This window comes from Hippocampus bargibanti, linkage group LG15 (genome assembly GCF_051943395.1).
Source record: "Hippocampus bargibanti isolate YZ-2025 linkage group LG15, ASM5194339v1, whole genome shotgun sequence".
Lineage (NCBI taxonomy): Eukaryota > Metazoa > Chordata > Actinopteri > Syngnathiformes > Syngnathidae > Hippocampus > Hippocampus bargibanti.
Window position 1 is genome coordinate 5,959,780 of NC_142748.1, and position 27,997 is coordinate 5,987,776.

Here is a 27,997-nt window from a genome sequence, read left to right on the forward strand (position 1 = left end):
GCTTTTTCTTCCAAACCAGGTTTTATGTACAAAAATAAATAAAATAAGCCATGTTGCAAATACCCCACATTAACTCATTCACTGCAATTCACAAATTTATTTTGAAAATACAATATGATAGTGAGTAAAAGGCGCTTCATTTTGGGGAAATGTGACATCTTGATGCCCAAGAACTATGTTGAAGTCAGTTGAGGAGTTTCTTTTCCACAAAATAAGTAGTTTGGAGCCATCTATTGGCATCTATAGACACATTTAAATCTCTTCAGTGGATTTTAGTTCATCGTGGATTATTGCCATGTTAGTTCCAGAGGCAAGTTCCGGGACAGAGGCACCGTTCCTTGACCCCGGGCGGCCTGATCAGCAAGTCCTTAAGCACCTCGACCGTCCCGAATATGGGGACAAGCTCCTCTGTGAACTTGTCGTTGAAGGTGTACACGTGAGACCGCTTGTCCACGTCGTAGAAGGACAACTGGCCCTGCTCGTAGTCCAGATACACGCCGACCTTTCTGGGCGCCAACGTCAGAGGGAGCGATATGGCAGGCACGGTCAAGGCCTTGAGATCTTTGCCCCTCTCCAAACGGAGGGTGAGGTAACCCGTGTCTGTGTTGAGTGAACGAAAACCTCGCCTGACGGCGGAGGCTTTGGCCACACCTAAGCGCCAGTCCCGTTGGCCCACCTCCACTTCCCAGTAGTGGCGTCCGGAAGCGTAGCCCTCTTGAGCCGCCGCGCACCACCAGCCGTCGAAACGGCCGTCGCAATTTGGGACGTCGCGACGCTCTAAGCCGCATCGCATGCTCTTTTCGTTCGTGGAGATCAGCAGATCTGGGTTGGCCGAGTCCGGGTCCAGAATCACGTCCTCTGCGACGGCACAGGGATCACAACTCGATATAACAGAATCACAACTCTAATATGATCCTTTTTTTTAAATTCAACAAAACGTACACACCTGAGGCCTCACAGATCCAATTCCACACTGTAAAGAAAAATATTAGTTATGAATTATTAAAAATATGAATTTATTTTAATTCACTTAGTATAGGTGGCAGCTTGGGACATTTGGCACCCCTTTAAATGATTTTCAAAGTAATTCATTTTTCAAATACAGATTTAATTGTAATACTTTTTTATGACTTATTTAATTCACTGATTGGCTGAGAGGAATACAATACATATTGATTTATATAGCGCTTTAACAACAGAATCACGTTATTATGAGTTCATGTGCTGTTGCTCAATATTTTTCATTTTTGTCAGTTAGTCTAATACTCATGATGATGGATGACTTGGAGTTCCAATAGAAAAAGGGCAGTTTTCCCAACTTGCTTTTTGCTCTTGAGCTTGTAATGTTGGTTGTGCTGAATGCAGACAGGCCTGTCCAGGTTTGTGTACCCCTTTTTTTTTTAACTCATTCACTGCCAGATGCGCAAAAATCTGTCCACTCCAGTGCTTGAGTTTTTGTCATTGTCACTCAAATTCCAGGACCCACAGAATATTGAGTTTTAGGACTACATAAACATTCAATGCATCGTAAAAAACTCGAAACTCTCATCTTTCATCAGAAAAAAAGACTTAATTCCTAAATTATATGGATCTGGAGTTATATGCGGTACTGCACCTCCATAGAAATGAATGAGAAAATGGCCTGACCATTCAAATGAATGGGGAGATCGCCGTCTTGCGGACATTTTTGGTACTGCGTCTCCACCACTCAAATGGGTAGGGAAATGGCCAACGCATTGAAATGAATGGGGAGAGCGCCCCCACCTCCCCGCGGCCAAAGGCGGTACTGCGTCTCCCTTCAAATGCTCGTTCCTTTTGTAGAATAAAAGGTTGCATATTTTCTTATATATGGAGTATATATAATTAGATATTAATAATTAATATTAATATTTTTGCAGTATGTACGGTTCTTTTTGCCTGAAACATTGTTTTCCACTTGTACAGCTCATTCTTAAGACATGTTTTTGTATCTGCTTTCTACAAACAGTCATTATTTTGTACATGAAAGTTTGAGAATGACAATACTTAATGCAGGGGTCGGGAACCTATGGCTCGCGAGCCATATATGGCTCTTTTGATGATTGCATATAGCTCGCCGATAAATATTACATATTGTAATACATATTGTCGTTTTTTTCGTCGTTCATTTCCCGTTGGGGCTGCAGTTGGCGGAAAGCGCAATTTTGATTGGATGACACTGACCTAGAATGGCCGAAAGCGCCATGTTGATTGGATGATCGTGGCCGTCATGTTGAAACAGGTAAACGGCCCTTTAAATGAGCCCAACTTGTGCACTTCGGCCTGAATGCGCCGGAGCATGAGGAGAGAAAATGTTCTGATTCTAATTTGCAATGAAACAATACCATCGATGAAACAGTCGAATGTCAGTGACATTTTAACAAACCCCATGTTAACGTTAGCATCGACATACTTCTGCGAGAAGTAGATTGCAGATAGCAAGTGTGGAAGGTTATGAGCCGTGTGCAGGCTAACTAGCAGTAACTTCGCCTCTGGACCGGCAAATTGAATTTCATTCCGATCGTTTTCCTGGATTTTTACCAACCACGAGGAACGGAAAACCATCCATGTTAACGGTGAGTACTATCACAAAGTTATTTTAAATAATACATTCTGATATTTTGTTGAAAAGTGGCCGTGCGTGAGCGTGTGTGTGCGCACGAGCACGCGAGCATTTGTATGTGCGCGCGCGCATGCGTGTGGCTCTCGCTGAAAAACATTTCTAAATATTTTACTTTTATGGCTCTCTTAGTCAAAAAGGTTCCCGACCCCTGCTTTAATGGGACAAAAAAGTAATGCAATATATTGTGAAATACACAAATATGTAGTGTTTCACGTTAATGTTTTCAATTGTGTGTGTTTAGGAGGATGTGTCAAAGGAATGGTTGGTCAGAAAGCAGAGCAATCAGAACACTCAAATTCCAGGGCCCACAGAATATTGAATTTTAGGACTACATTAACATTCAATGCAGTTTAAGAAACCTTAGACTCTCTTCTTTCATCAGAATAAAAGTGTTAATTCCTAAATTATATAGATCTGGAGTTATATGAGCTGGCGGTACTGCGCCCCCATAGAAATGAATGGGAAAATGGCCTGCCCATTCAAATGAATGGGAAGATCGCCGTCTTGCGGACATTTTTGGTACTGCGTCTCCACCACTCAAATGGGAAGGGAAATGGCCAACGCATTGAAATGAATGGGGAGAGCGCCCCCACCTCCGCGAGGCCAAAGGCGGTACTGCGCCTCCATTGAAATGAATGGGAAAATGGCCTGACCATTCAAATGAATGGGAAGATCGCCGTCTTGCGGACATTTTTGGTACTGCGTCTCCACCACTCAAATGGGAAGGGAAATGGCCAACGCATTGAAATGAATGGGGAGAGCGCCCCCACCTCCCCGCGGCCAAAGGCGGTTTGAGTCTCACTTCAAATGCGCGTTCCTTTTGGAGAATAAAAGGTTGCGTATTTCCTTATATATGGAGTGTATATTTGATACTTTTGCAGTATGTACAGTTGTTTTTGCCTGAAACATTGTTTTCCACTTGTACAGCTCAGTTTTAAGACAGGTTTTTATCTGCTTTCTACAAACAGTAATTATTTTGCACATGAACAAAAGTAATGCAATATATTGTGAAATACACAAATAGGTAGTGTATCACGTTGATGTTTTCAGTTGTGTGTGTTTAGGAGGATGTGACAAAGGAATGGTTGGTCAGAAAGCAGAGAAATCAGAATACTCCAATTCCAGGACCCACAGAATATTGAATTTTAGGACTACATTAACATTCAATGCAGTTTAAGAAACCTTAGACTCTCTTCTTTCATCAGAATAAAAGTGTTAATTCCTAAATTATATAGATCTGGAGTTATATGAGCTGGCGGTACTGCGCCTCCATAGAAATGAATGGGAAAATGGCCTGCCCATTCAAATGAATGGGAAGATCGCCGTCTTGCGGACAGTTTTGGTACTGCGTCTCCACCACTCAAATGGGTAGGGAAATGGCCAACGCATTGAAATGAATGGGGAGAGCGCCCCCACCTCCGCGCGGCCAAAAGCGGTACTGCGCCTTCATAAAAATGAATGGGAAAATGGCCTAAATGGCCACCGCATTGAAATGAATAAGGAGAGCGCCCCCACCTCCGCGCGGCCAAAGGCGGTACTGCGCCTCCATAGAAATGAATGGGAAAATGGCCTGCCCATTCAAATGAATGGGAAGATCGCCGTCTTGCGGACATTTTTGGTACTGCGTCTCCACCACTCAAATGGCTAGGGTTAATGGCCAACGCATTGAAATGAATGGGGAGAGCGCCCCCACCTCCGCGCGGCCAAAGGCGGTACTGCGCCTCCATAGAAATGAATGGGAAAATGGCCTGCCCATTCAAATGAATGGGAAGATCGCCGTCTTGCGGACATTTTTGGTACTGCGTGTCCACCACTCAAATGGGTAAGGAAATGGCCAACGCATTGAAATGAATGGGGAGAGCGCCCCCACCTCCGCGCGGCCAAAGGCGGTACTGCGCCTCCATAGAAATGAATGGGAAAATGGCCTGCCCATTCAAATGAATGGGAAGATCGCCGTCTTGCGGACATTTTTGGTACTGCGTCTCCACCACTCAAATGGGTAGGGAAATGGCCACCGCATTGAAATGAATGGGGAGAGCGCCCCCACCTCCGCGCGGCCAAAGGCGGTATTGCGCCCCCATAGAAATGAATGGGAAAATGGCCTGCCCATTCAAATGAATGGGAAGATCGCCGTCTTGCGGACATTTTTGGTACTGCGTCTCCACCACTCAAATGGGAAGGGAAATGGCCAACACATTGAAATGAATGGGGAGAGCGCCCCCACCTCCGCGAGGCCAAAGGCGGTACTGCGCCTCCATTGAAATGAATGGGAAAATGGCCTGACCATTCAAATGAATGGGAAGATCGCCGTCTTGCGGACATTTTTGGTACTGCGTCTCCACCACTCAAATGGGAAGGGAAATGGCCAACGCATTGAAATGAATGGGGAGAGCGCCCCCACCTCCCCGCGGCCAAAGGCGGTTTGAGTCTCACTTCAAATGCGCGTTCCTTTTGTAGAATAAAAGGTTGCGTATTTCCTTATATATGGAGTGTATATTTGATACTTTTGCAGTATGTACAGTTGTTTTTGCCTGAAACATTGTTTTCCACTTGTACAGCTCAGTTTTAAGACAGGTTTTTATCTGCTTTCTACAAACAGTAATTATTTTGCACATGAACAAAAGTAATGCAATATATTGTGAAATACACAAATAGGTAGTGTATCACGTTGATGTTTTCAGTTGTGTGTGTTTAGGAGGATGTGACAAAGGAATGGTTGGTCAGAAAGCAGAGAAATCAGAATACTCCAATTCCAGGACCCACAGAATATTGAATTTTAGGACTACATTAACATTCAATGCAGTTTAAGAAACCTTAGACTCTCTTCTTTCATCAGAATAAAAGTGTTAATTCCTAAATTATATAGATCTGGAGTTATATGAGCTGGCGGTACTGCGCCTCCATAGAAATGAATGGGAAAATGGCCTGCCCATTCAAATGAATGGGAAGATCGCCGTCTTGCGGACAGTTTTGGTACTGCGTCTCCACCACTCAAATGGGTAGGGAAATGGCCAACGCATTGAAATGAATGGGGAGAGCGCCCCCACCTCCGCGCGGCCAAAAGCGGTACTGCGCCTCCATAAAAATGAATGGGAAAATGGCCTAAATGGCCACCGCATTGAAATGAATAAGGAGAGCGCCCCCACCTCCGCGCGGCCAAAGGCGGTACTGCGCCTCCATAGAAATGAATGGGAAAATGGCCTGCCCATTCAAATGAATGGGAAGATCGCCGTCTTGCGGACATTTTTGGTACTGCGTCTCCACCACTCAAATGGCTCGGGTTAATGGCCAACGCATTGAAATGAATGGGGAGAGCGCCCCCACCTCCGCGCGGCCAAAGGCGGTACTGCGCCTCCATAGAAATGAATGGGAAAATGGCCTGCCCATTCAAATGAATGGGAAGATCGCCGTCTTGCGGACATTTTTGGTACTGCGTGTCCACCACTCAAATGGGTAAGGAAATGGCCAACGCATTGAAATGAATGGGGAGAGCGCCCCCACCTCCGCGCGGCCAAAGGCGGTACTGCGCCTCCATAGAAATGAATGGGAAAATGGCCTGCCCATTCAAATGAATGGGAAGATCGCCGTCTTGCGGACATTTTTGGTACTGCGTCTCCACCACTCAAATGGGTAGGGAAATGGCCACCGCATTGAAATGAATGGGGAGAGCGCCCCCACCTCCGCGCGGCCAAAGGCGGTATTGCGCCCCCATAGAAATGAATGGGAAAATGGCCTGCCCATTCAAATGAATGGGAAGATCGCCGTCTTGCGGACATTTTTGGTACTGCGTCTCCACCACTCAAATGGGAAGGGAAATGGCCAACGCATTGAAATGAATGGGGAGAGCGCCCCCACCTCCGCGAGGCCAAAGGCGGTACTGCGCCTCCATTGAAATGAATGGGAAAATGGCCTGACCATTCAAATGAATGGGAAGATCGCCGTCTTGCGGACATTTTTGGTACTGCGTCTCCACCACTCAAATGGGAAGGGAAATGGCCAACGCATTGAAATGAATGGGGAGAGCGCCCCCACCTCCCCGCGGCCAAAGGCGGTTTGAGTCTCACTTCAAATGCGCGTTCCTTTTGTAGAATAAAAGGTTGCGTATTTCCTTATATATGGAGTGTATATTTGATACTTTTGCAGTATGTACAGTTGTTTTTGCCTGAAACATTGTTTTCCACTTGTACAGCTCAGTTTTAAGACAGGTTTTTATCTGCTTTCTACAAACAGTAATTATTTTGCACATGAACAAAAGTAATGCAATATATTGTGAAATACACAAATAGGTAGTGTATCACGTTGATGTTTTCAGTTGTGTGTGTTTAGGAGGATGTGACAAAGGAATGGTTGGTCAGAAAGCAGAGAAATCAGAATACTCCAATTCCAGGACCCACAGAATATTGAATTTTAGGACTACATTAACATTCAATGCAGTTTAAGAAACCTTAGACTCTCTTCTTTCATCAGAATAAAAGTGTTAATTCCTAAATTATATAGATCTGGAGTTATATGAGCTGGCGGTACTGCGCCTCCATAGAAATGAATGGGAAAATGGCCTGCCCATTCAAATGAATGGGAAGATCGCCGTCTTGCGGACAGTTTTGGTACTGCGTCTCCACCACTCAAATGGGTAGGGAAATGGCCAACGCATTGAAATGAATGGGGAGAGCGCCCCCACCTCCGCGCGGCCAAAAGCGGTACTGCGCCTCCATAAAAATGAATGGGAAAATGGCCAAAATGGCCACCGCATTGAAATGAATGGGGAGAGCGCCCCCACCTCCGCGCGGCCAAAGGCGGTACTGCGCCTCCATAGAAATGAATGGGAAAATGGCCTGCCCATTCAAATGAATGGGAAGATCGCCGTCTTGCGGACATTTTTGGTACTGCGTCTCCACCACTCAAATGGCGAGGGTTAATGGCCAACGCATTGAAATGAATGGGGAGAGCGCCCCCACCTCCGCGCGGCCAAAGGCGGTACTGCGCCTCCATAGAAATGAATGGGAAAATGGCCTGCCCATTCAAATGAATGGGAAGATCGCCGTCTTGCGGACATTTTTGGTACTGCGTGTCCACCACTCAAATGGGTAAGGAAATGGCCAACGCATTGAAATGAATGGGGAGAGCGCCCCCACCTCCGCGCGGCCAAAGGCGGTACTGCGCCTCCATAGAAATGAATGGGAAAATGGCCTGCCCATTCAAATGAATGGGAAGATCGCCGTCTTGCGGACATTTTTGGTACTGCGTCTCCACCACTCAAATGGGGACGGAAATGGCCACCGCATTGAAATGAATGGGGAGAGCGCCCCCACCTCCGCGCGGCCAAAGGCGGTACTGCGCCCCCATAGAAATGAATGGGAAAATGGCCTGCCCATTCAAATGAATGGGAAGATCGCCGTCTTGCGGACATTTTTGGTACTGCGTCTCCACCACTCAAATGGGAAGGGAAATGGCCAACGCATTGAAATGAATGGGGAGAGCGCCCCCACCTCCGCGCGGCCAAAGGCGGTACTGCGCCTCCATAGAAATGAATGGGGAAAATGGCCTGCCCATTCAAATGAATGGGAAGATCGCCGTCTTGCGGACATTTTTGGTACTGCGTCTCCACCACTCAAATGGGTAGGGAAATGGCCAACGCATTGAAATGAATGGGGAGAGCGCCCCTACCTCCCCGCGGCCAAAGGCGGAATTGCGTCTCCCTTGAAATGCTCGTTCCTTTTGTCGAATAAACAGTTGCGTATTTTCTTATATATGGAGTAAACATAAATTATACATGTACACTTCAAAGGTTTCCCTTTTTTGAGTGAATATGTTAAACAAATCCTCAATAATCCTCATATAAAGTATCATAATTCATGCATGGCATGCATGGCAAATGGCAATTTTTGGGGTGAAATTTAATTACTTCCGCTTACCAGCATGAGGGATGTATTGAACAGCATCTGTAAAATGGAAGGAAAAATGTTTCAGCCATCTTCCAAATAGGCAAGATAAATCAAATGGATTAATGTAGCTTGTAATCACCAGAATAACTAACTAAATAAATGTAACTAAGTCTCACAGAGCAAATTCCCACAGTTGGCTCCTTCATTGACTATTGGGCACCAATGATAAATATGATCACGTTTACATTTATAATTTCCAAGCTACAAAGACGTTCTCACCCATGTTCTGATTTCTCTGCTTTCTGACCAGCCATTCCTTTGTCACATCCTCCTAAACACACACAACTGAAAACATCAACGTGATACACTACCTATTTGTGTATTTCACATTATATTTCATTACTTTTTTGTGTCCCATAAAAGTATTGTCATTCTCAACCTTTCATGTGCAAAATAATGACTGTATGTAGAAAGCAGATACAAAAACGTGTCTTAAGACTAAGCTGTACACGTGGAAAACAATGTCAAAGGCAAAAAGAACCGTGCATACTGCAAAAGTATTAAATATGTACTCCATATATAAGAAAATACACGACCTTTTATTCTGCAAAGGGAACGCGCATTTGAAGTGAGACGCAATACCGCTTTTGGCCGCGGGGAGGTGGGGGCGCTCTCCCCATTCATTTCAATGCGTTGGCCATTTCACGACCCACTTGAGTGGTGGAGACGCAGTACCAAAAATGTCCGCAAGACGGCGATCTTCCCATTCATTTGAATGGGCAGGCCATTTTCTCATTCATTTCTATGGAGGTGCAGTACCGCCAGCTCGTATAACTCCAAATCCATATAATTTAGGAATTAACACTTTTATTCTGATGAAAGAAGAGAGTCTAAGGTTTCTTAAACTGCATTTAATGTGAATGTAGTCCTAAAATTTAATATTCTGTGGGTCCTGGAATTTGAGTGTTCTGATTTCTCTGCTTTCGGACCAACCATTCTTTTGTCACATCCTCCTAAACACACACAATTGAAAAGATCAACGTGAAACACTATTTGTGTATTTCACAATATATTGCATTACTTTTTTTGTCCTATAAAAGTATTGTCATTCTTGTATCATCAACCTTTCATGTGCAAACTAATGACTGTATGTAGAAAGCAGATACATAAACGTGTCTTAAGACTAAGCTGTACACGTGGAAAACAATGTTCAAGGCAAAAAGAACCGTACATACTGCGAAAGTATTAAATATGTAGTCCATATATAAGAAAATATGCAACCTTTTATTCTACAAAAGGAACGAGCATTTGAAGGGAGACGCAGTACCGCCTTTGGCCGCGGGGAGGTGGGGGCGCTCTCCCCATTCATTTCAATGCGTTGGCCATTTCCCTACCCATTTGAGTGGTGGAGACGCAGTACCAAAAATGTCCGCAAGACGGCGATCTCCCCATTCATTTGAATGGTCAGGCCATTTTCCCATTCATTTCTATGGAGGCGCAGTACCGCCAGCTCATATAACTACAGAGCCATATAATTTAGCAATTATCACTTTTATTCTGATGAAAGAAGAGAGTCTAAGCTTTCTTAAACTGCATTGAATGTCAATGTAGCCCAAAAATTCAATATTCTGTGGGTTCTAGAATTTGAGTGTTCTGATTTCTCTGCTTTCTGGCCAACCATTCCTTTGTCACATCTTCCTAAAAACACACAATTTAAAACATCAACGTGAAACACTACATATTTGTGTATTTCACAATATATTGCATTACTTTTTTTGTGTCCCATAAAAGTATTGTCATCCTTGTATCATCAACCTTTCATGTGCAAAATACTGAATTTATACAAGTGGAAAACAATGTCAAAGGAAAAAAGAACCGTACATACTGCGAAAGTATTAAATATGTAGTCCATATATAAGAAAATACGCTACCTTTTATTCTACAAAAGGAACGAGCATTTGAAGGGAGACGCAGTACCGCCTTTGGCCGCGGGGAGGTGGGGGCGCTCTCCCCATTCATTTCAATGCGTTGGCCATTTCCCTACCCATTTGAGTGGTGGAGACGCAGTACCAAAAATGTCCGCAAGACGGCGATCTCCCCATTCATTTGAATGGTCAGGCCATTTTCCCATTCATTTCTATGGAGGTGCAGTACCGCCAGCTCATATAACTCCAGATCTATATAATTTAGGAATTAACTCTTTCATTCTGATGAAAGAAGAGAGTCTAAGGTTTCTTAAACTGCATTGAATGTTAATGTAGTCCTAAAAGTCAATATTCTGTGGGTCCTGGAATTGGAGTGACAATGACAAAATCTCACGCACTGGAGTGGACACATTTTTGTGGATCTCTGGCAGTGAATTACTGAAAAAAAGGGGCACAAACCTGGACAGGCCTGTCAGCGTTCAGCACAACCAACATGACAAGCTCAAGAGCAAGGAGCAAGTTGGGCAAACTGCCCTTCTTCCACTGGAACTCTAAGTCATCCAGCATCATGAGTACTGGCTCACCGGGCCACACGCTGGGCTGCAAGAGGAGATTAGAACACGAAGGCTTTCTGAGGACGGCCTAAGTATGACGAGGACGACAATCAAGGTCAGACTTTACCGTAATCACTTTGTTCAGACTGCATTTTCAACGTCATTCTCACCTGTGGCTTCTTTTTAATTTCCTGTGTCCACTCCATGATGACCCTTTTATGAGGCCCCATATCATACTCGCCTCCAGCTTCCAGGATGCAAAGGAGGTGACCCTTCCAGTCTTTCTTTTCCGGTTTGTGGTCGTGACAGTCTGATAGGCTGACTCTTGACTAACACAAGACATAAAGTGCAGTTTATTCCAGATGCCCTCATTTCAAACTCAGATAACTCCATACCCATATAATTTATGAATTAACTTTTTTCTGATGAAAAAAAAGAGAGTCTAAGATTTCTTAAACTGCATTGAATATTTATGTAGTCCTAAAACTCAATATTAGGTGTGTCCTGGAATTTGAGTGACAATGACAAAAACCCTGGCACTGGAGTGGACACATTTTTTTTACGCATGACTGGCAGTGAATAAGTCTTGAAAAAAAGTGACCAAAAATATACATATACTGTATATGGATACTCTGGATTGAATGTGTAAAGTCTGAAAACACAGAAAGTGTTTTTTTCACTTTTTGTTGTTTTTGCACTTTGGGTCATACTCCCTTTTTTATTCAATTATAACACATATCTTGTTAATTATTTCATATAGTTGTACCTGAACTTTTCTCTCCAACACAGCAGCCCATTCCACAATAAAATCCCGACACAAGCCAGCTGGCCACACATCATCACCGGACCATATATGTTGCAGAACATTGCATTTCTAAACAAGAATCACAAATTGGAGACTTATAATGAAGAAAAGGATTTAGCGATGCCTGTACTGCAAAAGTGGATGTCAACAAAAAGCATGTGGAGATTACCTGGCAAATTTTGCTGAGTTCCCGGGCCAGCTCCATGATAAATAATTGACTTTCGACTAGCTGTTCTTTTTTTTCTAGCCTTACTCGTTTGCTGGATTCCTGGTATCAACAAAAAAAATGATTAAGTCGTGTTTTAGAGGGAACTATCGCTCCATTTTAGCACAAATTCAATGCCATACCTTTAATCGGCTTTTGAGTTTTTGGGCTGGTTCAATGACGAACCGCAGGCATTCTTTCATCATGTTGGATGATGATGGATGAATGGATTGATGAATGGGTTTTTAGGATGGGTGGGTTGGATGGATAGCTAATTTAATAGCCAGTTATATAGCTGAGTAAATGGATGGATGGATGGATGGATGGATGGATGGATGGATGGATGGATGGATGGATGGATGGATGGATGGGTTTTTATGGATGAATGGGTGGGTGAGTGGGTGGGTTTTTGTGGATGGATGGATGATCTATTTGAAATCACAAAATGTAGATATTAAAAGAAAAGCAAATGAAACTATGCACGTTGGGAATCCATTGAAAACAATTTCTAAAAAGATCCCCAGAAACAGCCACAAAAACGTGCAAAAATGTTTGTCATGAAACAAAATACGTAATATATAAAATACAATGATTAGATCTGCTATTATCTGAGGTGCTTTCACATCTCACATTGAGCCCCACCTTTGTTTATTTATGATGAGCAAGTGTGAGGGAAAACATGTGCAGACAAAGATCTGAAAGATTAGAGAAAATCCGGGATTACCACTCGTGGGTTGTTGTGAGACAAAAACATATCCACGTACTGTAGAAGTTAGTAGAACCACCTCTGCAAATGGGTGGTGACAAGAACGTCATAATATACACAATTGCTGATAAATTTAAAAAGATTCATGATGTAGTGTAATGATGAGGCGTCAAAATGTAAACGTGCAAATTGAAGAATAACAAATAACAAAACGTGTACGTACACGTGCAAAGCAGTTGTACTTTCCACAGTTAACGACGATGCAAATGGTTGCAAAATATCTTGCATTTGTAAAATACTGACCTTTGAGAGAGAAATGATCTTTCGTATTCACTTGTCAATCTGCTCGCGGTTTTTTCTCCGGAAAAAAATAGCACATCCGACAGAGAGACACTTGCACTGCGAGGATCTGCTGGGTGCTTTATCCCTTTTGACCGACACTAAACTCCAGGTTGGTGTTACAACCGCTAGTGGGCACCATATCATTACAAACCGCTTAGTGTTTTGACGCGTTTTTTTGTGTCGTTCATATTTTATTTTGCGTAATTCTTTCTGTTTTCGCACGTATAATAACAGAAGAATAAACACTGCGTTTGGTTTATCATTTCGTGGTAAATACCGAAATGCATACTACTGAAAGTAGTCTTTGAACGCACCTTGCGACAGTCGTCACTTTGACCGTGTGGAAAATGCCACCACATTGGTCAAATTGTTTCGAATTCAATGGAATGCAAGAATATTTAGGTCATTCGCGATGTTTGTGGTACATTCTTAACGACGTTGGAGAACTCGTAAATAAAATCTAAATAAAGATTCGTTCAAACGCACCACGCGGAAGTGGAGCGTTGTTACAAGTTTATCCGAATATGGCACCCAGAGATCCACTTCTCAGCGCCCTCAAAGGTAATTTTTACAACACGGGATCGTCCTCAAAGTGGGAGTACGTATTAATGTTTTTTCTCTCCCCTTCATCGCTGCCAGTGTGCTTGTTGAACATGCAATCAGATGATGGGCAGACAGTGACGGACAGCAGCCCTCACCTCACCTCTTGCTGTCAGCTTCTTGAGTTGGTTCTCAGGAAAGGACTCCAACGTTAGTAATCATGTTTATACTACTGATAAAATATCCCTCTGGTATCTTAATCTAGTTGTTTATGACTTAATATTAATCAGATTTTTTATTACAAAATGACACCGGTGCAAAGACTTAATTGCAGCTTCTGTTCGTGCTTGTGTCGAGTATGGACATTCCAAGTTTCATTTCACGACTAACTTGCTGATATACTTGAGCAACAGGCATCGAACGAAGCGATCAAGGTTTAAACAGCAGTTGATGACAAAAAAACTAACTTAATTGTGTGCATTTTACAGAAAACAAAATACTATTATGATGGACAGAACCTGAAAGAGGCTGTAGTCAAGGCTTACCGAAAAGCAATTCTCATGTCAGTCTTTTTGTCTTATTTTTAACAGTATAATTTGCATAAAGTATGTGCACTTTCTTTTTATCCAGAGCCAGTCTTCAATCTGGTTCATAGAGACTACTGGCAATGTTTTGAGCAGCTTCCCCGTAAAGATACATGCGGCAGGTATAAATATTCTTATTTAAGAAGTGACAATAAGTTGAAATGTGAATGTTACTTAAAAATATGCTTGATGATTGCTTTTGTTGTAGGTTGTGCACTGTGGCACGGGCTGTGGAACAAACTAAAACTTGCAGGAAGCTGATCTCAGTTCAGGGCCGAGGCCGTTACCTGCTCCGATTGGGTCTCAGCAGCAAGACCCTTCCACAATTCGTCACTCACCTCCTGCACACCCCCAAAATCTTGGAGGTAAGATGCAATATTTTGTTTGAGGAGTCGCTTAGAAATCATCTTAATTCACTCATTCACCGCCAGATGTGCAAAAAAAGGTGTACACTCCAGTGCCAGGGTTTTTGTCATTGTCATTCAAATTCCAAGACCCACACAATATTCAGTTTTAGGGCTACATAAACATTCAATGTAGTGTAAAAAACCTTCTTTCATCAGAAAAAAAGAGTTAATTCCTAAATTATATGGGTCTGGAGTTATATGAGTGTGAAATGAGGGCGGTTGTCCAAAATACAACGAAATACATACATATTGGTTTCACAAACAAATAAAATATTAGTTTACATTAATTGTCAGCCATTTTTCTTTTTTACTTTTGACTTGAATGAATTGAATTGACCTCTTTTGACCTCTTTAACTTCTACAGAGATGTCTCATCAGTCTCAAATTTAGCATTTTAACCTACGACAATCATAAAATGTGATTATCGACTATTGTCCACATTTTTTAACGTTAACATTGTTTTGTCCTCCTTTAGTGGTACAGCGAAGCCTTTTCGATCCTCAGAAATGAGGAATTTTTAGGTAAGTGTTTGTAATTTCTCATACAGATGCTTTATTAAAGCCGTACTAAATAAATCAGATTATCCCGTATTCAAATGTAAATAAACGTCACAAATTCGCCCCTTGCAGAACCTTTTATGTCCTTGCTGTTGGTTCTCTCGCAAATGGAGTTTAAACTGGACATGGAGGTCAGTTGTTTTTGTACTACTTGTACAGCTCAGTGCTAAAATGAATAAGCTCGCTTATATCTTTGTGTCTTTGTACAGAATTGTAGTTTCTTGGATGAAAGCTGGCTTTTACCGGTAATGTGACTTCATTATTTTTTAAATCATAGCCTTAAAAACAGTCTGATGTTCTTGTTGTTTTGTATGTTTTTTTTTATTCAGGTGTGCGAAATATATGAAGTGGTGCCATGTAGACAAGTGGGAATGATCTTAAGGTTTGTATTGTTGATTTTGAATTCCATTTGTCTGTTTTTAGACTGTTTTTCTAACTGATTCACTGCCAGACAAAAAGTGTGTCCACTCCAGTCATTTGTCATTGTCACTCAAATTCTAGGACCCACAGAATATTGAGTTTTAGGATTATATAAACATTATATAAAGCGTTATAAACCTCTTCTGTCATCAGAAAAAAAAGAGTTAAATCCTAAATTATATCGGTGTGGAGTTATCTGAGCTTGAAATGGGGGCGGCTGTCCACAATACAATGCAATATTGGTTTATATAGCGCTTTAACAACAGCTGAAGCTGGAAAAAAGCGCTAACATGGCAAAAAAGTGAAATGCTGCTCCCTTGTGGAAAATAAAAAACATTACCTGAGGCTATGGCCAGCGCTTTATCGGTACTCAAACAAGAAAAAAAACAAAACCCAACAAATTCGGGAATGGCGCTCTACGTCATATTTTCAATTGCCGAATAAATTTGTGAATGGCAGTGAATGAGTTAAAAAAGTACGTTCATTTAAATTCAATGGTTGGTCTACTTCGGAAATTAATTTGTTCTCAAATAAATTTCTTAACTCGAAAAAGTTGTAAGTTGAGACACCTTTTCCATGTAAATGCCCTAAACCGTTCCAAGCCGACCCAAAATTCAGAAAATGTTTCCCAAAGTATAAAAATGCATCAAAATATGAATGAAATAGATGTTACAATTTTTACTTTTACTGATACAAAAGAAAATGAGATCCCAAATACATTTTTTAATGGCAGTAAATGATTAATTTGTCATTATCTCACAATCTGTTTATTAAGCTACCTGAATGGGCGCGTCTTCCTCTTGGACTTGGTATCCGGCGGTCAGGCGCATGTTGACCAGTTTCTCAGTCGCGGCGACGTCATTGATGAAATCAATGGCATCTGTTTGAGGAATTCTAAAAATGGACAGGTAGGAAACTTTTTTATGGGCACTTGATGAAGTTTTTCACTTCAAGATGGCGCCGCGTGAATGGCTCCCTTTACAGCAGCTCCTGTATTTTGATTTTGCTGTTGTGAAATGTACATTTTTTTCCACTGTGAGACAATTAATGACTCATTTAATCTCCATTTAATAGTCACCATCTGTTTTTTGTGTGTGTTTCATTAAATTTGATGTGATGGTGATTTTCGAGATATATTAAGTTGGATAAATTCCCACTAAAGGCTTACTTTAGTATCTTGGATACTTCAAGAACCTTAAACCAGTTCTTTTCACTGTGATCAACTGGGTTCCATTCATAAACCATACCTGGTTCTAGATAGTCTCATAGTCCCATATCCAGCGAGCTAGCTATCTCGCTAGCTATCTAGCTTGCTACCTATGTGCTATCTAGCTAGCTAGCTATTAGCTATAGGGCTATCATAGGGCTATGTCCTTGAGAGTTTTGTAAGGGTGCTTGTGGATGCAATGTATTATTATTATTAGCTATTTATCATCTAGCTAGCTTTCTTTCTATTTGAATTACTTCCGGGTTGAGTGAACGCTGGCTCGTGTGGCAGCCGCTGCTCACCCACAGAAAAACTTGTCCAGTGACTGTAACGTGACAGTGAGAGTTTTGGAAGCCGCTTAGAAATGAAATGTTATTATGTTATTATGATTATTATAACCAAATATTACAAACCACTAGAACTTGTTCCTCTTTGTCGTTAGGCAGGTGTGGTTCTGGCTCGTTTGAAAGGCTCCTTCCTGTCTATCCGTGTTGTGCGTTGGAAGGCCCGAGACGGAACAGTGTATCGTCCTCTGGTCAAACTGTTGCGGTCTTTGAGGAGAGAGAATCCGTGGCTGCAACTTGGTCCTGCTCCCTTTCAGCAGACTGTTGCTAATGACCACAGAAGCTCAATTCCGACACAGTGTCTTGTGGAAGGAAGGCAAGTCAGTGTAGCAAGTAAATATCACTATTTTTGTCAAAGTGCATGAAATAAAACGGCCATGTTGATCGTCCTTTTCTCCTATTGGTAGGATTGTATACATTGTCCAGTTATTGGGGGATAAAAACATTGGAGTAGTAAGTTTTTCTCCTCAGTTCATATGATTGAGGTGTACTTGTGTAACAAATCTTCATGCTCTATTTTCAGTTTGGAACCAAAAAGGTGTTGCCACATGCAATCGCACACGTGCTACAGGCAAACCAGCCAAGCAAGGTGAAGACGCCGCTCCCTTGCCGCGGGCCCTTAAAAGGACATTCTTCATAGCCATTGAAATATAAACACAAACATTATGCTTTTATTTTCCAGGAAGTGCTTTTAGATTTGCAGGAAACGCACATAACGTGTACAGAGAGAAGCAGTAATCTGGTGGGTCTTTGCACTGTTTTTTTTTTTAGTATAATAATAGTAACAGTAACAGTAATAGTAATAATAATCTTTGTATTTTCCTTTCGGCTTTTCCCTTATTATGCTAGTACTACTACTACAACCCACTAATAATAATAATAATACATTACATTTATAAGCACCCAAATATGACGTAGAGCGTCATTCACAAATTTGTTCGGGTTGGTTTTTCGTGCTTGGGTGCTGATAAAGCCCTGGCCTCTGGCAATGTTTTTTTCTTTTCCACAAGGGGGCAGCATTTAGCTTTATTTGTTAGCGCTTTGTTCCAGCTTCAGCTGTTGTATAAGCGGTATATAAACCAATATGTATGTATTGCTTTGTATTTTGGACAGCCGCCCTCATTTCAATCTCAAATAACTCCAGATCCATTTAACTTAGGAATTAACACCTTTTTTTCTCATGAAACAAGAGTAATGTTTCTCACACTGCATTGAATGTTCATGTTGTCCTAAAACTCAATATTCTGTGGGTACTGCAATGTGTGAAAATGACAAAAACCCTGGCACTGGAGTGGACGTTTTTTTGCACATTTCTGGCAGTGAATGAATTAATTGCAAATACATATTCCGAATCTTTTTCTCAAAATGAATCATGTTGCCTATCTTTAGATGGTGTGTCAACATCACTATCCGGATATATCATGTGTTGGGAGGTACCCACAGCCAGATTACACCATATTGGGCTTCTGCATAGTGTAAGTATGACAGTATAAAATTGTTTCTGAAATTTGAAAAGATTTGATAATCACCTGCACTAAAACAAACATGCTTGATGTCATTTTCAGAAACAGACCACCAGAAATTCCATCCAGGTCCCCGACCACCTTCAACTGTGTGGTCCTCAAAGCTGCCAGCAGTCAGGAGTGTGATGACATCATTTGCCGCATAGGTAAGATTATAGACGCCTACTTCAAAATTCAGAATTAAAACTAAAATGTGAAATTTCTCTTGCAGCCACTGGTTTCAGACATACAGAGTGGTTTGTATGACGTGTACATTTGTAAAATAAACAGTCACAACTAAAAAAAGTGCATCATCAATATATTACACACACAAAATGTCTACTCATAAAGAACTTTAATAGAAAGACGTGACAATTCTCAATTACTAAAATGTAGCTGCCAGGGTTTTGTTCAATGGTGGAAAACATGTAAAAAGCAGTCCGGAAAAATAAGGGCTGCTCCTTGCACCAAGAGTTGTGTAACAGTAGTTGAGACAGATGATGTGTTGGGCAAGCTGCATTTTTTTGTGTGTGTCGGAAATGGTCAACGGTGCCAACATGGTTTTGTGTGACACTATCATAAATGGAGGACATTACCCACTAAAACTGGAGGGAGGGGCAGTGATGTATTACACGTAGTAACAATCCACATAACAGGCAAATATTCCTAAACAACTACCCATTAGGTTGTGGAATGGTTGATGGCGAAAATACGATACAAAAGTCGTAAACTCAATACCCAAAAAATAATACAAAATAAAAGTCCACAAAAAAATGGTTAGGTATGATAAATATGATTATTTGTCTTGACACGCCACTGTCAAGGGGGTTTAGGCCCTTTCTCCCCTTATCCTGCGGGCCAGTTGGATGTCTTTGGGCATGATGGTGACACGCTTGGCGTGAATGGCGCACAGATTGGTGTCCTCAAACAAACCCACCAGGTAAGCTTCACTGGCCTCCTATTGGAAATCAATAGAATAAGATCAGCCTCATGCAATCGCAGCAGCTAATACAGGTCGCGGTTTTGTTAATATTTACCTGGAGAGCTCCAATGGCAGCACTTTGGAAGCGGAGATCAGTCTTGAAGTCCTGGGCAATCTCCCTCACCAAGCGCTGGAACGGCAGCTTGCGGATGAGCAACTCGGTGGACTTCTGGTAGCGACGAATTTCCCTCAGAGCCACAGTGCCTGGCCTGTAGAAAAGCAACCATGATTTTTTCCCCCACTCCACATTTTTATAGCAAGTATGCTGACATCACTGAATATGTGACGTCATGTGTTGACGTTGAAACCCACCTGTAGCGATGGGGCTTCTTCACTCCCCCAGTAGAGGGCGCACTCTTCCTGGCTGCCTTGGTAGCGAGCTGCTTCCTTGGCGCCTTTCCTCCAGTGGATTTACGGGCAGTTTGCTTGGTACGAGCCATCGCGTATTACCTAGACGAAAACATTGCAGTCGAATTAAAGACTACTCCAACAAACATGCACCCGAGAACTAAAATAAAACACGCAACGCGGTTGGCGAGCCGCGTCAACATGTTAGCTTAGCCCACAAAAAAGGCGCCCATCCCCCTACCGCCTAACAACTAGAAGGCGTCTCCATTAACGGCCGCACACTAAATACCCTATACACAACCCAACTAAAATAAAAAGTTATTACGTTATCACAACTTATAAAGTCAATAAAACTCAGTTTACATTAGCCAGAGGTCATCGCGTGAAAGATCATTTAGGAAATCGGCACGTTGGTAAAGAAGAGTAGCTCACAAGAGGCCGCCCGCCATCAGCCTCAGTTTGTCGTCTTCGCCATTTTCGCTCTCATTTCACCCCCACTCGACATTGAGAATACATTTTATAACGCTTTAGTTCGCCTATAATTAACGTCAAATTAATCGTATTTTTATAACAGATCAAACGTTAATAACTATATCCATCTTACCAGCGGTACAGAACGGACGATTGATCGGTAACAGTTTTAGTTTTTAAGGCAATATAAACGAGCCCATTGTCCTTGTAAGGGCTAATAAGACGCTCCCTACGTCAAGCAAACAACACTGTGATACCAATCGCCTACATCACGGTGAAATAAATGAAATCATTTTCGCAGTATATACGAATTAAAAAAAATACAAAATATTTACCTTTGTGACGTTGATGTTGTTGTGAAGCAAAAGAGCTGCGCGTACAACAGATCGCGGTCACCTGAAAACGTTCAATGCTGGCTGGAAGCTTGAGGCCAAGTATTAATAGTGCGGAATGACGTCATATTACAAAGACACTTTCATGTTATTGGTACTTATGGGTAACGGCCACGTGAAAGAGCCTATGAGATGTTCCAAACTAAATCAATATGGTGTGCTACAGCACGTCATTATTTATTGTCTTCATATGTTCCTCGTTTTGTCAAAATGGCGTTTAATAATAATCACGGGGTTGTACATTAATTGCATTACCCACTGCCCTGCTTACCTACATCAAAGACATTAGAAATATTTTTTCACTCAAAACATATCTCCAAACATATCACCGTATCATTTTGTGGAATTAAATAGTCACAACCGTTTCGTTATTGCGTCTGAAATATCATCTTGCTTTATTTTTAAAATAATTTGGGGAGGAATGTCAGATTTACTGCAATCTCAAAAGTTTTGAACGCGGCATTTGTACTACTTCCTCAAATCTCGCGCAAACTCACATCGTAGTAGAATGCGGATTTCTATGCTAACGTAACTAGCTAGCTCATTTTGCTAAAAACAAGCTCATTGTTTGGCCTTTTCCTAGCATTAAAATGTCTAAAAAGCACCCGCTTTCCCCGTTATCTTCAACGGGGACGCCTACCGGGGGTCATTCGTCGTCTTCGTCGTCTTCCTCCGCCGGGGGATCGACATCTCCCGCAACCGTATTGAACGTTCAGCCCGAAAAACCTCAACACTACACGTATGTAATGGTAACCTATTAGCCGAATAGCTACCTACATGTACACAAACTCACGTGTAATCGGGTTCACGTACAGAACAATCGATTGAGTCAATTTGGAAGAGGCTTCCTGAATATTGAATTATTTTGACTTCAAACCGTTATAAAATGGTGATGAGCTCAATTTGTTTGTGAATGTCTCACGAGTCTTATGCAACATGAAATTGTAATATTTAGCAAACAGAGAAATCAGAAAAGACATGGAGTGAATAGAGAATAAAACGGTGTTACATAATTAATGATCGCTTTGTATACATGAATTTCTGCCGTGTTTAATTGTGCTATTTGCAGCTACCTGAAGGAGTTCAGAACGGAGCAGTGTCCCCTGTTTGTACAGCATAAATGCACACAACACCGGCCTTTTTCCTGTTTCCACTGGCACTTCTTGAACCAGAGGCGCAGGAGGCCAATGCGCAAACGGGACGGGACATTCAACTACAGTCCAGATGTTTACTGTACCAAATATGACGAAGGAACAGGAACCTGTCCCGATGGAGACGAGTAAGCAGAAATATAAGTACACGAAGTAACAGTTTGATTGGAATTCATTTTTTAATTGCGGAACTGGGTTACTCTATTCAGGTATTTCGCAACATTGCAAACAATGCAAAAGGCTAGGAAGGTTGGTTCCTGGGGGTTGCGACACAGGATGTTTTGAGGTTATGAACTGCACCCCTCCCCCCAAAACATTGTTGCATGCTTGCTTAAAAGAGTATAGTAATGCCCGTTCACACAAGAACGCATCCCGTTACTGACAATACTAATTTAACGTCTGACAAACCCCTGTAGAGCGTGAGCATATGCTTTTTAGATGCAAAAGTCCAACAAAATAACTAATTTAAATTCACAAAGAGGTCACAGAGAGGTGACCCCGATTGGGGAAGAGCAGGGGGGTGTTTCTTTTGTTTTTCTTGTTTTATTCCAAACTCCAAAAAGAAACCTAACGACCTAAACACTATTCAGGGTGTGGGGTGCTATTGTAATTGAGAAGTATTGCGAAAGAAATAACGGGTGAGGTGTCGTCATCTGGGCATTACCATCTGAACATCGTCCATCACTGGGCATGTTTTTTTCTTCCTTCTTACAAAGCAATCAAATGGTGTTGATTAGAGGACAAAGGGAATGTAAATGTCTTGGAAGACACATTATACTGACGTGCTGATTGCTCATTTGTTTTTTACAGCTAGTATGAGATCAAACCTTCAATTCATCTTTCATCTCGCCCTGAAAATGTCAACATTTGAAAGTTTTTTTTTGCTCCCATCAGATGTGCATTTTTACACCGAACAGCTGGGGACACAGAACGAAGATATCACCTACGCTACTATAAAACTGGATCTTGCATTCACGAAACGGATACAAGAGGTCACTGCAGCAAGAACGGCTGCCATTGTGCCTTTGCGCACGGGTCACATGACCTGCGCAGCCCTGTGTATGATGTGAGGTATGGAAATTTAACATTTAAATTAGCCATTTAGTGAGATACTGGAGTTGACATGGGATATATTTTTTTTACAGGGAAGTACAGGTCATCGAGTGTCAAGGTGGCGCGGGACCGTCAGAAGGAGCTGGAGGAGACGGACAATCAGGACAGGCGGCGAGCACGGCTCTTATAGAAAAGATTCTGAGTGAGGAACCACGCTGGCAAGGTATATCGAACAGAAATAGAAGTATCAACAGACATAAAATTCAATGTTTCGAGTGAAAATGACAACAACCCTGGTACTGTAGTGGACACAGATTTGCACATTTCTGGGAGTGAATGAATTATTAAAGTTTTTTTTAATTCTATTATGAATTGGTGAATATACCCTCTTAAAAATAATTAGACATTGCATACAAATGCTGCAAGATGGTGGCAAACCGCTACTTTTGTCTTAATAAAACTCACTTCAACATAGTTTTAAAAGGAAGGTATTTTATTTAATGATATATCTATTTTTTGTCAATACTTACTGTCAGGAAATAGCAGAGGATATATACCAAGGAGAAAATTATCGAAAAGGTGACTTTGCTGTACAAGCGCGATAGAAATAAAGATGAGTTGATACGAATGATCCATGAGCATCATATGGAGTGATTGAGGATCAATAGTTATGACCAAAAAATATATAACATTATCTCTCAGTGAATGAGTTAAGACAATAATCTGTTATGTGCTGTATAGAAATATATTTTTTTCACATACCCATATAGGTATACTGAATTAATAAAATACATATACCCTCATCGTACCAATTTCTTGTTTCATCAGATAACAACTATGTGTTATCCCACTACAAAACCGAGCTGTGCAAGAAGCCGCCTCGCCTGTGTCGCCAGGGTTACGCCTGCCCGTATTACCATAACAGCAAAGACAGGCGGCGCAGCCCGCATAAGCACAAATACAGGTGCGCTACAATGACTTTTCTCAGCTGCTTAAAAACATGTCAGTAACCCGCTATTACGCCCGCAGAGCTTTACCTTGTCCGGCTGTGAAACTGAGCGAGGAGTGGGGTGATCCCAGCAAATGTGACTGCGCGGAAGGATGCCAATATTGTCACACTAGAACGGAACAACAATTCCATCCAGAGGTCCGTTTACAAACCGATGCTTATCTCAAATGATAAACACAAACTTTTAACAATGGCCTTGAACACGCAGCGGCTCCCCTCTCCCGGCAAATTGGTGTTTTCATGTTTATTATGTTTGTTAAAGTAATTATAAGTGCCTTGCATGCTGGGTCCGAGAGGACAGTAATTTCATCTGTGCTGTACGTCATGCATATTAGCATATTTGACAATAAAGCTGACTTTTGACTTTGACTTTGAATGTATCCGCAGATCTACAAATCCACAAAGTGCAATGACATGCAGCAGTGTGGCAGTTGTCCCAGAGGACCCTTTTGCGCCTTTGCTCATGTTGAAAGTAAGTCGCCAACGCTCATCTCACAAATCTTCAAAATATAGACATTCCCCAACTTACGAACAAGTAGTTCATAAGTTGAATTTGTTCGTAAGTTGCTTCAGTGCTATATTCTGTATGGAATGTATGTTTAAGGCTTATATAAGTATGTTTAAGATCTATATAGGTATGTTTAAGACTTGTATAAGTACTCTTTACTGGTTTGTACTGAAAAATAAACGTTTAATAAAATATATGCTCTATAAAGGTATGGACATGTACAACTGAAGAGAATACTACGTGACAAAAAAATATTTGGATATACCGTTGTTCGCAACTTGAATGTTCTTAAGTAGGGGAGCGTCTGTATTCTCCTAATTTCAAATTTTAATTACATTCCAGAAGCATTTGTCTTCGAGGAGTCCTTCTCCTCCCCCAGATCGCCCCCACCGCTCCGTCCCCCAGATCCTGCTTCTGGAGAGGAGATTGAATCAAGAGGACATAAAAAGGGGCTGGGTCAGCTCGCTGACCCCTTCTCGCCCTCTGCCGGGTCACATGTTACCGAGCAAGGATTGCTCGGTAATGTGCTGAGTCTTTGCGAGGACATGAGGGGAGCAGCTGAGGCGAATTCTTGGGTGGGAGAGGGAGGCTATGGCAGGGCGCCTGGATTTGAGAGGGAGGATCAGGTGAGATGAATAAAAAAGGGGTTCGGGGGGGAGGAGGTATTAGTGTGACGATGATATATTTTTATTGCGATTCCAGGCCAAACAGAGAAGTTTTGCCTTTGAGCAGCGCAGCAGGGAAGCGGCATCGGCGCACAGTAGTAAACAGGTAGAAATTCCGCCATGTGTTATTTACACAATCCATTCTTTAAAGGAGAGCCGACACCATTTTTTTGTTTCCTAACGAACATCTGAAAAAAATTTCATCGCATCTAAAATACCCAAAACACGCAGGCTGATATTTTTAGTCAAATGCAAAACACCAATAAAAATGAGTTAGTATTCCAAAAAAGTGTCACGAAATTGACATTTTTTTCCTCTTGCAAATATGATTTCCTCTCAGGATCTTCTGGTGTTTCTGCCAGTTGGCAGCCCTTTAAGTCTATCATCCAGCATCCCCTCCAGTCTAGCTGCGACCCCACCCAGCCCCGCGCCCCTCGGACCACCGGGGAGCGGCATCACGTCAGGGATGAATGCCAACGCTTTGCCCTTCTACCCCACCAGTGAGACTGTTGAGTCTGTTGTTGGTAAGTCTGGATCTTCATTTTTTATTGTTTTTATTTATTTTTTGTTTATGATTGACAGTTGCTATCTTTATCGCAGAATCAGCGCTGGATGATCTCGACCTTAATGATTTTGCTACTTCAGCGTTAGAAAGAGGTTTGGAGAGTAGTTCAAGTCTCCCGCGGGTGACATCGAGGCTCGGTAATTGCGTAACATCTACAACGAGAAATATTGATTTCAAACTAGCTCAATGTGGTATCCTTCTTTCGTCTTATTTTTATAGGAGGTAACCGACTTCAGAGCTCAGCCCCGGTCAACATCCCGGGATCTTTCAGCACACCTGCTCCTTTTAGCTCTCCCTCGCCGTCTCCTCCGATCAGAGCTCGCGCTTCCCCGTTCTTCTCCACTCAGTTGTCCCAACCTGGACAGCAAGAAAGCCCCTTTTTGGGTCCATCCCATAACTCCTTAGGTGTGTGAAACTTTACCCCACTGCTCACTTGAAAGTGATATCCGCTCCATGTGTTTTAATCTGTGCTTTGTAGGTCTTAATGGGATGAGCAGTAACATCTGGGAGCATTTCCCATCGGGCCAGGGTTCCCCTGGCACGCCCCCAGCTTTGATGCCCTCGGGCTCATGTGCGGAGACGTCCAGGCTCAAACAGGAACTTGAGGAAGCTCACAGGACGCTGAAGCAGTGGGGGCATAACTGGAGACATACAGCACAGGTTCTAAAGCTGAATTCTTTAAAAATATGGTTATGTAACTACTGCTTACTATTTTTAAATCCAAAAATAGAAGGTTTTTGCCTTGGTGTCATTCCTGTGTTGAAGTTGAATTTACCATATTAGCTATTTGCTATCTATTCACTATCTAACTAGCTAGCTGGCTACCTATCTAGCTCTCTTTTTGCTATCTATTGACTATCTAACTAGCTACCTAGCTATCTATTAGTTATCTATTAGCCAGTTATTTTAGTTATTCCGGGTTGATTGAACGCTGGCGCATGTGGCTGTCGCTGCTCACCCGCAGAAAAACCTATCCTGTGACTGTAAAGTCACCTTGAGAGTTTTGAAAGGCGCTTAGAAATGAAATGGATTATTACTATTATTAAAACGGACACTTCCCAATTTACGAACGAGATACGTTCCGAACCGTCGTTTGTAAGGTGAATTTGTTCATAAGTTGCTTCAGTGCTATATTGTGTATGGAATGTATGTTTAAGACTTATTTAAGTACGTTTAAGATTTATATAAGTACCTTTAAAGCTTGTATAAGTAACCTGTATTAGTTTGTACTGAAAAATAAACATTTAATAAAATATATGTACATGTGCAACTGGAGAGAATACTGCATGTTACTACAAAAATGTTCGTATGTACAATTGTTCGTAACTCGAATGTTTGTAGGTAGGGGAGCGTTTGTCATTGACTTCAAAATATAGCATTGATAGTTTGAATGTTCTAAATTATTGAGAAATGAATACTGGAACAAAAACGGAGCAACTTGGAGTGGACATACGATATGGCAATGCTCACATGTATTCTTTATCCTCTGCGAGGAATGAGGAACAGGATTGCAGTGAAGTGTATTGGTCCCTGAAATACTCAATTGTTACATATTGAGAAAACAGTTCGACAGTTGTTGTTGCTGCCTTCTGAATTAGACTAACGGCATTCTCATTCGTTTCAAATATCCTCACGTTCATTTAAAATGTATACTTTTGTTCTCCATTTCCCTGCAGTCGTGGGCAACATTGAAAGCAGACGCCGAGGAGTCACGAGCCCACGCGGGGCGGTTGGCTATGGAGGCCGAGAGAAACAGGCAAGCTGAGGAAGAAGCTCAGAGAGAATCTTCTCTCTTGGAGGAGGCGCTGGAGACCCTGAGGAGCGGAGACAATCCCCATCTCTCGTTACACCAGCTGCAGATGCTACACAGACTTCCTTTGGAGTCCATCCTCAGTCTGCAAGCGCAACTCTGCAGCTGTTTACATACAGTGGAACAGGTTATAAATACCTCACCTGTTACACGTGTTTGTACGGCTTGCCATAATGGATCAATTATTGATTGATATCATATTCCTTGACTAATAAACGGTCTCTTTTTGTTGTCTAAAGGTGATGTACAAGAAGCAGAGGCAATGTTGTGTGTCGTGTGGAGAACACGGCTCCGTTTCACTGCCATGCGGCCACGGACTACATTGCGAGAGCTGCTCCACCTCCATAGAGGAGTGTCCTCTCTGTCCTGAGCAAACGCTGGAGCAGAAAAAGCAGAAGCAGCAGCAGCAGCTTTCTTGACAC

The 27,997-nt window shown here is 42.1% G+C and overlaps 4 protein-coding genes across 8 annotated transcripts; 2 read left to right on the plus strand and 2 right to left on the minus strand.

Moving 5' to 3' along the window:
- Positions 1-82: 82 nt before the first annotated feature.
- On the minus strand, positions 83-13,144 carry LOC148887262 (butyrophilin subfamily 1 member A1). Of its 5 annotated transcripts, none has more exons than XM_089014860.1 (10): positions 13,022-13,144; positions 12,156-12,707; positions 11,977-12,075; positions 11,769-11,876; positions 11,173-11,331; positions 10,908-11,048; positions 8,803-8,854; positions 8,554-8,580; positions 947-973; positions 83-858 (listed from the first exon to the last, which is right to left on the minus strand). In XM_089014860.1, the coding sequence occupies exons 2-10, from the start codon at positions 12,216-12,218 to the stop codon at positions 299-301; spliced, it is 1,236 nt and encodes a 411-aa protein (XP_088870986.1). In that variant the 5' UTR covers positions 12,219-12,707; positions 13,022-13,144; the 3' UTR covers positions 83-298. The 5 variants fall into 5 exon arrangements, with proteins under 5 accessions (XP_088870986.1, XP_088870987.1, XP_088870989.1 ...); XM_089014861.1 differs by having other exon boundaries at positions 12,156-12,440; positions 13,022-13,135; XM_089014863.1 differs by lacking the exon at positions 947-973.
- Positions 13,145-13,263: 119 nt separating this feature from the next.
- Positions 13,264-19,370, plus strand: LOC148887263 (uncharacterized). The gene is made up of 16 exons (XM_089014859.1): positions 13,264-13,621; positions 13,700-13,810; positions 14,231-14,306; positions 14,393-14,549; positions 15,067-15,112; positions 15,221-15,279; positions 15,358-15,393; positions 15,478-15,530; positions 16,344-16,476; positions 17,218-17,435; positions 17,527-17,572; positions 17,643-17,708; positions 17,802-17,861; positions 18,509-18,594; positions 18,685-18,788; positions 18,854-19,370. Exons 1-16 carry the CDS (start codon positions 13,585-13,587, stop codon positions 18,886-18,888), a joined length of 1,323 nt encoding a protein of 440 aa, XP_088870985.1. The 5' UTR covers positions 13,264-13,584; the 3' UTR covers positions 18,889-19,370.
- On the minus strand, positions 18,960-20,901 carry LOC148887264 (histone H3.3A). Its single transcript, XM_089014870.1, has 4 exons — positions 20,758-20,901; positions 19,916-20,053; positions 19,659-19,812; positions 18,960-19,579 (listed from the first exon to the last, which is right to left on the minus strand). The coding sequence occupies exons 2-4, from the start codon at positions 20,041-20,043 to the stop codon at positions 19,451-19,453; spliced, it is 411 nt and encodes a 136-aa protein (XP_088870996.1). The 5' UTR covers positions 20,044-20,053; positions 20,758-20,901; the 3' UTR covers positions 18,960-19,450.
- A 163-nt stretch (positions 20,902-21,064) lies between these two features.
- Positions 21,065-27,994, plus strand: unk (unk zinc finger). The gene is made up of 15 exons (XM_089014854.1): positions 21,065-21,553; positions 21,884-22,093; positions 22,860-23,036; positions 23,111-23,241; positions 23,847-23,982; positions 24,048-24,165; positions 24,415-24,499; positions 24,878-25,161; positions 25,238-25,306; positions 25,541-25,724; positions 25,801-25,902; positions 25,985-26,170; positions 26,244-26,425; positions 27,442-27,702; positions 27,815-27,994. Exons 1-15 carry the CDS (start codon positions 21,405-21,407, stop codon positions 27,992-27,994), a joined length of 2,454 nt encoding a protein of 817 aa, XP_088870980.1. The 5' UTR covers positions 21,065-21,404.
- Positions 27,995-27,997: the final 3 nt, after the last annotated feature.